Here is a 13,724-nt window from a genome sequence, read left to right as displayed (position 1 = left end):
AAATGGCTGCAATGAAACAAAGAGTGAAAAATTTAAAGGGGTCTGAATACTTTCCGTACCCACTGTATATATATATTGTATATAAGTATATGTTATATTTACAGAAGACTGTTTGACTTTAACCGACCATTTCTGTAGTCAAAGTTCAGTAGCTATCATATGAAAAATGAATTATCCCACTGTCACCATTTCAGTGTTGGCTAGGCTGCACGTTCAGCAAAAAATAAGCTATAATAAGCTAATAGGATCCTCTTCAGTGACCATTTCGCCCCCCCCTGTTGTGTGAGTGGTATATTCATATTTCACACGTGACTCTTGCAACCCAGTCTCATGCAAAAACCTACCCTGACTACGTTGGTCCAATGTGCAATAACGTAGAGGGGTTACAATACCGGCCCTTGGATTGTATGACTGTTACATTTTTACAGCGTATTCTTTTTCTATTGTTCGTGTCCAAGTCACGTGACTTTGAAGATTCCGGCGTTGAGAACAAAAAACATGTCCGACATTTATTTTTTTAGATTTGTTTTTTGGCATTTTAGGCCTTTACTTGACAGGACAGATGAAGGCATGAAAGAGAGAGAGAGAGAGAGAGAGAGGGAGGGAGAGAGAGTCAAATAACTGTGTCCCACAGATCAACATTAGAGTAATGGCTGTAGTGCGGTGACAATGAAATCCACTTAAGTGCGGCTAAGATCTCTTTTGAGAGGTGAAGTAATGAAAGTGTGTGAAGAGGATACATGCGGTGATAGACCTAGTTTTATATGTACTCAACAATCTTGAGATCATTAGGCAGGCTGATTTATAGGCTACGCAAACATGCACACATATCAGTGTGTGTGTGTGCACACTGAATCCCACACAGCAGCTGTTGATCCAGCACGCACTCTCACACACACACACACACACACACACATAGTCTCCTCTGAGGGCAGTGCTTGTGATCTAGCTAGCATGCTGGTAATCCCAGTGATGGCGGTCACTTCAGCTCTGTAAACAGCTGAAATATGGATGATAAAAGGAGGAGATGAAACTGAATAAACGAGAAGCCTGCGGACAAAAAAAAACTCCTTGAAGATTTTCCCAAACCCTGTCGGACCTCAGTTTGCACCGTATACGAGTCAAAGCTTCAATCGCGCCGGCAGGATGATTGACAGTTTTTGTTTGTCTTTGACATTTCTCATGACGGCAAGTTTTTCTCTGTGATATATTTGGTCTCTCTGGTGTCAAAGAGGGCTGGTGTTAAAATACAAAGTTCAGTTATTTAGTGTAATTTACCCAGCAAAGTAAATATTTCCTTCGTCTTTGTGAGGAAATAGTTCTAAAATAAAAGGGGGAGAGGAGAGGATGAGTCAGTATTTCTCAGAGGACAGTGCGGGGGGGCGGGAGGTGTTTACATTCATCTGGCTCCAGATTGAATTCTGTTTGACATTGTCTTTGCATATCTTTCTAACTCTTTGCTTATTATCCTCCCTCTTTCCCTCTTTGTAGCTATTCTTCTCTCTTTCATCTTTTTTTTTGCCTGCCAATCTCCAAGTCAAATGCTACTATCTCTGTGTTATTGGAGATATGAACAGACTGGATGTCTTTTGGGGGTATTTTTATTAATTCATAGTTTGTCATCCCACATGCATTCACTGAGTCATTCATCTCTAACACACACACACATGCACACACACACAGAGGAGCCCGTTTCTTAATAAACACAATACTATAATTACCTCTTAATGGTTTTTAATTCCAGTACATAAGAAACAAGACACTCTTGTGGATTTTCAAACCGTTCTATAAAAGGGAAATCATCCGAGTGGGATCACATTAAAGTGGGTTTTTAATGCGATTTTAAAATGCTGCTTGTGGAGTGAATATGGCTCCACGCTAATATGACAAATTGTTGTAATAGGTACTTATTTAGCCAATCAGAATGGAGCGCCATCATTCATGCCATCTGTGGGAGATTTTACAACCTCGTTCTTTCAGAGGAGGACAAACAATCAGTAGTCATCCCTCTGTGAGCGCCATCGTTACACAGGCTATTGATGCTCATCTCAACATGAGATGAAGTGTTTACAATGGCAGTAATCAATCAATCAGATTGCTGCCTGCTCTTCCCTGTGAAGTCATTTAAGGACTCAAAGCTCAACAAATTAACACGTTTTTATTAAATCGGAGGTGTATGTAAAGGAGAATTTTACCAAAAGTCAAGATTTCTAAGTGATCAGTTAAATTTATGCACCTAAGCTTTTCAGGTAGCACTTTACATTCCACCACAGTATTAAGATAGTAATAGTGGGGTAACATTGTGATAATAAAGAGGTAATGTATAGGTAATAACTTGTAATTACCAAAGTAATAAGTGCTACATCACAGTATTAAGATGTAATACTGGGGTTTAAAGGTGATAGGAAGTTAACAGACCAAGGTAATAATTAAGAATGGGTTTGATGATAACCATATTTATATCTGGGTGTGGTAATATAGTTATATTAATATTGTAATAACATGCTAATATTGGGTTAATATATGTTGTTTTCACAGAATTATTGGCTGCTATCAGCGTAATACCTTCCAAATTAGATACAACTTCTTGGAATTGAAAATTGGTAATTACCATATTATCATGCTGAAATTGATCCACCCTTTTATTTCAGGGTAAGACTTTACATATTATATGTTTAATCTTGTGTCTTCTTACTTGGAAACACGTCTGATAGTTTCCATGAATCCGTGGTGCAAAATGCAAAACTGCCTGTTTGTATTTTATTACATAGTAATATTACAATAATTGAGGTGTAGAGATTACCTAGCTGGCTAGCTAGCTATGAAGGCTTAAACGGACAGTTCAGCCCAAAATCAAAAACAGATATTGTTCAGCTTCCCTGTAGTGCTATGTATTTATATAGATGTTTATCAGCCGTAGAGATGTCTGCATTCTCTTCAATATAAAAGAACTATATGGCACTTGGCTTATTGTGGCGAAAAATACATTTGATAAACCCAACAGTAATGTTTTTTTCCAGAAATAACGACCCTGTTACTCAAGACAATCCACAGATTATCCAGAACTATTTTCTTTCTACTGAATTACACCAGCCAACCGTATAACCACAGAGAAGGAACTCAGTCTCACTCCCATCATGTCACAAAACGATGCTTGGTCAGGTGCCTTCGGCGTTTGTTAACTATGCAAAAGTCTCCTTTGGCGTCATATTTAGATGCACTTTGTCGGACATGTTGGCCTCACTTTCTGACACTCCGGGTTTGGACTCTTTGCGACACTATTTGGCGCTCTTAGGACTCGCATCTAGCCCATTCGCGTCATATATATCCGCGCTTGGTCAGGACTCTTGGCGTCACTTTTCTTTTTAAAGATTATTTTTTTAAATCAATAATAATTTTTTAATTAAAAGGGGTGTGTAAATCTGTCAGTATTTCCCACTGCATTTCGGCATTTCCTTATTAAAACATAAAGTAGCGTTGCAATAACACAGTACTATACCAAATGCTCATAGTCAGTTCTTTCTTGTGGAGCTTTTTTGGGAGATCAGAGAACAAAGACGAACACCTGTTCATCAGTAAATTAAAGTCACCAAAATTGGATTTAATCAAGTGCTGATGATGCATCAATGACCATATCTGTCCAATTAGACAGTATCATCAGTCCATATGACTTAATGTTTAACAGGTCTTAGTTGGTTTGCAAAAAGTCAGTGTGAACACAAAACAGACCAGAGCATACATCATATATTTTTTATTTCCTCTGAACCAACTGAACCGTACAGCAGGTGTGAAAGTGACCTTAGGTGACAATAAAGACGGGTTCCATTTCATCTTTTATTACTCATTATATGATGATTTAAGAGCCTGACTTTTTAGTAAAGTGTCCATCATTTCTGATGAACGGCTCTCGATGGATGATTCTGGAACACTTGGGACACTCAACGGAGTTCTTTGTTTGCAATGTAATATTATACTGCATAAAATTAAGTTATTTTCAGCAAATTTTTCAATGTGTTTTTGTTGTCTTATAAGTCCATGTGGGCTGTACATGACAGGCAATTGTAAGAGATGGATGTGCCACCATGCATGGTTAACACGTGTGTGTGTGTGCGGGTTTGTGTGTGTGTAGAGCTCAAACAATTAGGCAATCAAAAAAAAAAAAAGAACTGACAATTATTTTGTATTCATGTAATTTCAGTGCTGTGTGTGACAATGTTGATGTAGGCTTTTGTGTCTTATTGTATATCCACATTTGCCTGTCTATCTGCTTTTAGATGTGTGTGTGTGTGTGCGTGCGTGTGTGTGTGTGTGTGTGTGTGTGTGTGTGTGTGTGTGTGTCAGGGTTTGTGTGTGTAGACGTCTATCTATCTGAGCAGCTATTTCAGAGAAAAAGGATTTCTGCCTCAGTAATTGCCTCGGCTATATTTTCCCCCTCTCTCTCTCTCGTTCTCTCTCTCTCGCGTTCTCATTTTTCTTTGGTATCTATTTTCTCTTTGAATCCTGTCCTCTCTCCTCCTGCAGACTTCCTCTCCGGCTCTCAATCATCTTTTATTTCTCTTTTATATTCCCTCCGTCTCTCAGTCCTTGACATTAACCGTGATCTCGCAGCATAAGACACACACATCCACACTCCCTCACACCCACACAGGAACGTAGTACATGTAAGAGTCACATGTCCATTAAAAGCCATTAAGTACAATTTATATTCACTGAGCTCGGAATAGACTTCTATTTCTGAAAAGACGAAGTGTTGCGATGTTTGTTATAATACATACAGTAGGCCATCTGGTTTTGAAGTCGGAACTGCAAAGAGGAATCAAACACCAAACACTGATAGTGTCAGTGTTATGCTCCAGTGAACTAAACACACCCGTGATGGACAGGGATGGTAATACTGAGGCAGGGAGAGACAGATGGATAGACGGAAGGATAGAGACGGAAATAGATGGACTCAGCGAGCCTGAAATCTTATGAGTGTTTCCATTTTTGTCTGTCAGCTGTGTTTTATGCTGAAGTGGGAAATCACATTCAAATGTTGTTGTTTGCATTTATCAAACAATACCACAATACGAATCACCCTGTCACTCCCCGATACGAGTTGAGTGCAGATTTGAGTCGCAAATGTGTCACTTTGCGACAAGTAGCATACGAGATGCTAACAAGAGACTTCTGTAATGTCAACACAGTAAAAATGAACCTACTTAATGAACGTTGGTTCACTGCTGGCTACAAGTTAGCATCAAACACAACAAAGGTTGCCGGTTGAATGGGGTTTTGAGATAACGTTGGCAATCCAACAACCATGGCTAAAACGTTTTTGAAATGACTGCTAGCTTAGCTACAAGCTAGCAATGAAGCACAACACAGGTTGTCACTTGAATGGTGTTTTGAGCTAACATTAGAAATCAAACAACTATAGCTAAAACTTTTAAAAATTATTGCTAGCTTAACTACAAGCTTAGCTACAAGCTAGCATTCAAACACAACAAAGGCTGTCAGTTGAATGGTGTTTTTAGCCAACGTTAGCAATAAAACAACCATATATAGCTAAAATGTTTTTGAAATGACTGCTAGCTTAGCCACAAGCTAGCAATCAAACACAACAAAGGCTGTCAGTTGAATGGCGTTTTGAGCTAACGTTAGCAATCAAACAATCATAGATGAAACCTTTTTGAAATGATTACCATCTTCTGTTGTTGTTTGTAATGAGAAAGGTTTATTAGTTTATGGATTTCACAAATCTCAGCATGACACGTAATGCCGTAAACCGTGTTAATCATTCGCGACTCAAATCTGCCTTATAAACCTTACGTACTGTACTCACTTACTTATTATTTTAACAATAATGCACTAACTTTTATGTATTAAAATGCCACAATGTAAAAAAGCCTTCAAACTCCAACAAACAATATGTTAATTGAAAGTCGTTACCCCCCACTTCCCCAATGGTGAACCCAAAGTTACAAAAAAACAGTAAAACTAATTTGATTCAAAGTGGTTTGTTTTGAGACTATTTCAATTTAGCACGCCTGTTTTGTTTTTGTCATACCATGAGGTGGTTTTTTTTGTATAAAAAGTAGTCTCAAATATTTCTTTGGAAAGTACACGTCTTTATCCTCCCACTATGATTTCCTGTTGACTCACTGGCTGATGAATGTAATGTTGATGTGGAGTAATGAGCTCGCGTGGAAGCACAGCTCATGTCTAGAAAACAGATTGATGTTTTTGTTGTTGAGACTCTGTCTTCCACACGTATACACACACAGTCTGGCTAGAATCACTTTTATTGCTTTGTTATTTTAACGGTCAGTGATTTAAGACTGAAGATGATGTCATCCTCCTCATCATGGTTACTAAATTGTTCCTCTGTTCACGTCGGGGCTATTAGTAATGGTGTGTGACAGAGGTTATGGTGCTGTAGTATGTTAGTACATGAGCACAGTGAATTGCTCTCACAGTCTTCCTCCAGCTGTTCCTCTGGCTCTTTTTTCTTCATATCTAAGCCCAGATTTGGCCTAGCCAATAGCTTTATTTTGCTGTTAATGAATTATTGGAAGCAATGATTTGGCAATAGACATTTATTCGTGTGTTTCCACTGGCAGCAAATGGGCCCTTTGGCTGACCTGACACAGAAAACCATTTCACGCTACAGAAACTTCATTATGTGACGGTTGAGTTTTCATAGTTTTACATTGGTTTCAAGTGTGTTTTTAATGTCTGAATTGACAGCCCAGGCAACTGGTCACACATCTGTCTTCAGTCCAGATTGGTCTTGTTCAATAGACAAGACTTTATTGACTTTATTGGCACATGGTAACACAGATTAGCAGTGAGCAGCCACCGAACTGGTAAATTCTATCAGAGTAGTTGCATATGTTTAACCTCAGGCGGTCTCTTGCTTTCCTCCTTCAAAACTCCAGTGAGTCCCATGAACCGTGGAGCTGAAAAGGCCCTGTGGCTTACACGGCACAGGCCAAACCACGGGCGTTTTATGGCTATTTGAAAACAGAAATATCTCAGCTTTCTAACGTCTCCGCCCACATGCACAAACCCATCTGTATGAGTCACACAAAAGATATAGTGAGGAGGATAATTACAATTCTATTATATTGCATTGTTTTAGCCAACCAAAATGCACAAAGGTTTTGACTTTCAAAGTTAATTTAGAACATGAGCAGTTGTAAAAAGATAAATTTAAATGAATGTTTGATTTGAAATGAAATAGATAAATGTGTTGTGCATATGTCTGTAGGAAAAGCAATTCTTGAAATATATAGAGTTTGCAGTACGGTGTCTAAACATATGAGTAAAATTGTAAGGAAGGGGGGGGGGGGGGGATCGCTAGAGGCCTCATGATACGATATCATCACAATACTTATGTTGCCATACAATATTGCGATTTTAAATATTGTTGACATTCTGCGATATATTGCAATTTATTACCTTTTTTTCAACTTCTAATATTTCCAAATTTTAAATGACGTCCCCAAAGGAAACGTTGTCAACATCTATTTTATTTAAAAAGATACATTTTTCTGTTTGTTCATATCACTTCAGTGTTAATGCTGTAAAAAATAGGATTGTCAAGCAGACAAACACATATACAATAAAAGATCCATACTTGGCGTCTGTGTATCGATACAGTATTGCCACTGAAAATATTGACACTATGCTGTATCGATTGTAGCCAATCTTGCTGGGGTACTTGCTAAGTTACATTAGTTCGTTGGGTTACGGGTTACATCCAAATAAAATTCTCTTCACAAAAGCGCATTAACTGTGTGATACAGAAAAAGCCTCTGTGGAAAGGCCAATTCTTGAAACTATCAGAGTTTAGGCTAATGTTTGCTGAAAAGCTACTCTCAATGTTAGCCTAATTACTGTAGCTAGCTAGGTACAGCTACAGCAGAGCAGTTGTCATTTAACCCTCTTGTTGTCCTCGGGTCAAATTTGACCCCTTTAAAAAATATCTATATCTGAAATATGGGTTTCTTTTTAACCAAATTACCACAAAAAATCGATTGGATTCCATACAACGCTCTTTGCAAATACAATTGATCTTGACTTATCTGTACATTCCTCTGATCTTAACTTTTAGACAAAATAATTCATAATTTCAGTTTTTTTTTAAACTCAAATATGAGGTATAATTCTATATAAATGATGGTTATTGACCATGAACTCCAAAAAATAGTGTAAAACTACTGGTAGTAAGGTGGTGGTAGTGAAACTTCTTTTAACCCGGGAAGACAACACAAGGGTTAAAATGTAATTTATGCTTTTGCTTGGGTATACGTACGTAGATATAGGGTTATGGTTAGCATGTAGTATACATAACCCTATATCTATAGTCGTATAGATATAGGGTTACGTAAGAATACGTACGTAGGTGTATGTATACGTAGGTATACGTGGAGGCTCCAGACCCTTCGCCGTAGCCTGACGTGGTCTCTTGAAGATTGTAACCACACGTTTAGTAGCGTTTCGCCCAACTAATTTCCTGGTTCTCCTCTCCATTATAAACATGAAATCAAGGAGAAGAAACTTTTTCTGCTACACTGTGGTCAAAAAGCACAGGGGAGACACTTTGTTTCACTCACTATGCCTTTAGAGTCAGTACTTGCTCCAAAGCTAATGCCCGTTACTCTCTCATTCGTTCAACCACACACACACAAACACACATGCCGGCCCTGCTATTCTCTTAAAGAGATTGACGCACACACCAAGTATAAACTTCAGGCCACTTAGCTAGACTACGACGGCTCTGCGTGGAGCCTTTGCTGAGTCCTAAATCACTTTATCGGGCAAAAACAGCGTTTGCAACGTAGAAATTAGAAGTGTGGTTTTGTCTTCCTCTGTCGGAAAGAATTTCAAGAAGTATTTCCCGTGAGTACTGAAAGGTATTAACGGAAAGCTTGACTGGAGGGGAGAGAATTTTCAATAAGGACAGTGTTGTGGATAAATCTGCTTCTACTTGTCTGATAACTCTCTTTTTCCCATGTAATGTAATTGTGCTTTAAATAGCGTTGAAGTCAGTCTCTCTGTCTCTTCTTTGTTGTCTCCAGGTTAGCCTGCCAAATGACTCCAGCTGTGTTGAAGAGATCTTGCGGGTATGTACACACAAACACACACCACACACACACACACACACACACACACACACACACACAGCGTAATTGCACTGATTATCAGCTATTTTCTGTTTGCTCACAAAGACCTTCGTCTCTCTCCAGAGAGTCTGACTTTAGGAAGAAAGGACGGGGGGGGGGGGAGAAACAGAGGGATAAAAAAGAAGGAGATCTGTTGGCTCAGGTCAATGATTATTCAAGTTTTTTTGTTAGGATGACTTCATCCTCCACAATGTTCTCCTGTCCTTTACCCTCTTTTTCATCTCTCTTTCTCTCCATTCTCCTCTTTTCCTATCTGCGTCTCATCAAAATTACATCACGCAACATGTTTCTTTCCACAAATCCTACCATTTTTTTCTGTCTTTTGTTGTTTTGTTACTGTGTTCCTTCAGGGTGATGTCAAAACAACAGAAATGTGTTTTTTTTTGCGAATCTTCTCAGTCCATAGACAAGGCCTTCTTTGACTGCTTCGTGTCAAGTTATCTTTCTTTTCCTCTCTGTATTATCTCATTTGTCTCATCACTCCCTGTCTGACTTCCTCTCATCATCCTTCTCTGCCCACTGTCATTCACCTCTTTCTCTCCTTTTCACAAATCAATATGCTGGCCAACAGGCTGTGTGACAGATAGTGTGCTGTGAGCAGCATGAAAAGCCTTTGTCAATAATATGGGTGCGCTATTGAATTCACTGTGTGGCTTTTAGCCGTGTCAAGTGGAAAGATTGGGAAGTTCAAAATGTGAGGTGAGGTGAATCGGAGCGTAGGCTTGCGGTTCATTTTTTCCCTTTTTGTGACGGCACAGCTACAAGACGCTTGGCACAGATACATTGCTGTTTTGAATGTTTTCACAATTCAAGGTAACAGTGCGTATCAGAGATATTGTGGGTAGAAGTACCGCTGCTTAACCTGACTTCAAAGCTTTAATTCAATTCAATTTTATTTATAGTATCAATACATCAATACATCTCAAGACACTTTACAGATAGAGTAGGTCTAGAACACACTCCGCACAAGACTTTTGACTTTTTGCAGTGTTTCTCAGACATTTCTCAGTCATCCCTGCTTATATTTTAACATATGGTATAGACAGCAAGTAGCACTATTGGAACTTTGTGTGGGGGGGCTGTCCATGGAAAGGCGGTGGGGGTATAGTGTCTTGCTCAAGAGCACCTTGGCAGTGCCCTGGAGATGAACTGTCAACTCTCTAGCTACCAGTCCACCACTGGTAGCTGGTAGAGGTTATTTCTCTACCAACTGGTAGAGGTTATTTCTCTTTCCAGTGCACTGCATAGTAGTAGTAGTAGTAGTGGTAACACATTTAAAGACACACACACACTTTCAAATACCTGCAAAGATGCACACACTATTGGAAGTACCGGCTGTCAAAACACAGGAACTCGTCTAAGAGGGACAAGATGATGTCAGGGAAAAATTGCATAGCAACGCATCGTGTGTTGTCAGGACAGGTTTTCACACATTCAGAGACGAAAAAAACCACACACACACACACACACACACACACACACACACACACACACATGCAGATAACTCACTAGACTCATACTCAACTAAACGTTGAGCTACATAGCTCACTTATACACACGCACACACACACACACACACACATACAAACATGAGTCATCTGATGAATATGAGTCATCCCCCGCTGAGGGGGCGAAGAGACGCATGATGGGAAATTGTGATGTCAGTAACCTTTAAAGCCCTCTGACCTAGTGACCTGCTGACAGTTGAGTGTGTGTGTGTGTGTGTGTGTGAGAGAAGTAAAGGTAACGAGTTACTATAACTCCCATTACTGTAGTTGAGTAGTTTTTTGTGTAGTTTTACTTTTTAAAGTAGTTTTTAAAATCTGTAATTTCACTTTTGCTTTAAGGATCTTTAGCTTAAAGTCTTGTACCTCGATACATTTTAAATCACATTTGAGTTTAAATAGAAAAGTAAATAAAAATGGTATGTTTTGCGCCACTGTTGGCAAATTATCTGTCAACAAACTAAATTGAAAGCGCGCCATGGCTTTGTTCCCTTATCATATCGCAAAAGACTGTAATTTAATTTAATAAGTGTAATTAGTATAAGTGAGATATTACATAAATATAAATACAAAAAGTATATCCCCCTACGCTTTAAAAACACACGCACATATGCAATAACACAACATATTGCACAAACAAACAAACACAGACACACACGTGCACAAACAAACACACACAGACACACACATGGACACACTCACGCAGATACGGTGGCACACACAAACACACGGACACACACGCATATATGCATGCACACACACACACACACACGCACACAGAGACGGATGCATGCACACACACACGCACGGATGCATGCAAATACACACACGCACATACGGTCAAACGCACGCACATGCAAACATACACGGACGCATGTACAAACACACACGCGTACGATCACATGCATATGCACACAACATGCACACACACAAACACACACGCATGCACACACACACATACATTCACACACATGCACGCCCATGCAAACGGACAAGCACGCACACACACACGTTCACATGTGTGTTTCTTGTTAATTAATTACAGCTTTTACAGACTAACAGTGTGAAAGCAAGGATTGCAATAGGAAGCTGCTGCTGTGCTGCTTACCGTAGCTGCAACGCAACCAACTAGAGTCAGCTTTTATTTTGGAAATTCCACAACTCTGCACTTATTTGACTCTCAGTACACCGATCCCAGGTGCGCCACCAACTCCCCGTGCTCCTCACAGTTTGTACCATAAGTAATATTAAAGTCCACGCGTCCATGGTGACGCTTCGGCACACCCTTGATTGAATGCTGACTCCACTATTCTGCATCAGGGATGTTGCATAAGCAGTCTCTTTTTCTCAACTTTGCTCCAATTCAGCTATCATTGTTATTTACCAGATACATGAGGGCAAATTTAGATTGACCGGGTGTTGTATGTTTTATTAAGTTTGGATTAGCACCATAAATGGTGAATTTGAATAAGATGATTTAGCCGCAAAAAGGCTACCTTAGACCTACCTACCTTCTAACTATTAGAATAGAACAGAATACACTTTATTGTGCTTGAGGGGAAATTTGTCTTCTACAGTCCTTTGCTCAACAACACCAAATGATTTTTAAATCAAGATATAAATCGACATAATCATAAGATTAAGAAAAGATCTTAAGGACATAAGGAATAGGAATAAACAATCATTTTGAAGGTGCACTATGAGTTCTTGCTGTCCTGACTGTCTGTATGTGCTGTTTCCTGTTTTATTTTGAAGCCTGTTTTCTGTCTTGTCTTGTTTTACTTCCTGCCTGTTAGTTTTCCCGCCTTTGTGATTGTCTGCCCATCCCTGATTTTTTTCACCTGTTCCTCATCCTTAGTGTCACCTGTCCCTTGTTAGTTGTCATTACCTTGTGTATTTAGTCCTTGTGTCTTTGTCCCGTGTCAGAGCCTTGTTGCTTCATGTCGGGTTGTCTTCTTTCGCCGTGGTTCGTCTTCTGTGTTTTGCTTAATAGCCTTCATGTTTTTTGGGGTTCATTTATTATATAGTGTCTGCCTGCCAACCTCTGTGCACCTTTTTTTGTGTTTTCTGTATCTGAACTTAACTGGATTTGGGTCCAAGCCGAATACACTGGGAAAAAGCCTGGGTCATAGGCTTTAAGCGAGGGTCATACACGTCAAACTAACACTACAGGCACAGGCTGTGCACCAAAATACAACAAACCACTCCAGCCAATCACCGACAAGATGGTTGGGGGAGTGGGTGGGGGTTAGCGACGGTCAGTCCGTTGGGCCGTTTAATGGTAGTGCGGCGGCTCCAGGCAGATCTTTCTCCATAGCTTAGGTAACTGGCTTGATGTTTCGGCTTGAGCGCTGGTGTGTGTGTGGGTGTGTGTGATAGAGCGAGGGAGAAGTGAGAGAGTGAGTGCGATTATCTTCGGCGCGAGTAGCGGCTCTACAGTCATAGTGAGAGAAACAAAAGTGTCACCACATTGAGACATCCTTAGCAGGAAAAGTTAACCCTCTCCTTGATTTCATGTTGTTTATGGAGAAGGAGAACCAGGAAATGAGTCGGGGTGGTGGGGGGGGGGATGCAACACTACTGCCGAGTGACATGTAGTTAGATTTTATTTTTTACACAAAGGTGCAGGACAGGGTCCGGCATTGATGCTGAGGGGTCTGCGGGGGTACGACGTCGATGCTACACACAACCATAAAACGGCCTTTAGTCATGACAGGGGAGGAAACTCATTGTTTTTCTTTTTTTTATATATGTTTTACATCTTGGAAGTGAGAATCTTCTCCATGATGGCAGAAGTTCATATTCAGGAAATTTGTCAATCCACTTTGCTTTAAAGAAAACCTTTCTATTTTAAAAACCTGGTATCCATGGTCGCTGTTTTCTTGGGGAAAAAGCCAGCGGTATGCGGGTGATTCTCTGAGTTGGGTGCCTTTTGGGTCATACTTTTTTTTTTTTTTATACCTCATATAGTTATATTTCTGATCATTTCATGTGATAGTGGATTAGTCAAACCTTTAAGAAAATGCATTTTCCCACCTCAGGCATGAAA

General features: G+C 39.7%; 1 protein-coding gene across 2 annotated transcripts in view; it reads left to right on the top strand.

The window, feature by feature from the left end:
- aff2 (AF4/FMR2 family, member 2) overlaps positions 1 to 13,724 on the top strand; it is a 210,102-nt gene that overhangs the window by 100,244 nt on the left and 96,134 nt on the right. For both annotated transcript variants that reach the window (XM_034883341.1, XM_034883340.1), the window contains exon 5: positions 9,066 to 9,110. In XM_034883341.1, the coding sequence (XP_034739232.1) occupies positions 9,066 to 9,110 (45 nt within the window). The remainder of the gene's footprint in view (positions 1 to 9,065; positions 9,111 to 13,724) is intronic.

Source organism: Etheostoma cragini, chromosome 10 (genome assembly GCF_013103735.1).
Source record: "Etheostoma cragini isolate CJK2018 chromosome 10, CSU_Ecrag_1.0, whole genome shotgun sequence".
Lineage (NCBI taxonomy): Eukaryota > Metazoa > Chordata > Actinopteri > Perciformes > Percidae > Etheostoma > Etheostoma cragini.
The sequence above is the reverse complement of the archived record's forward strand: the minus strand, read 5'-3'. Positions and strand labels throughout refer to the sequence as shown.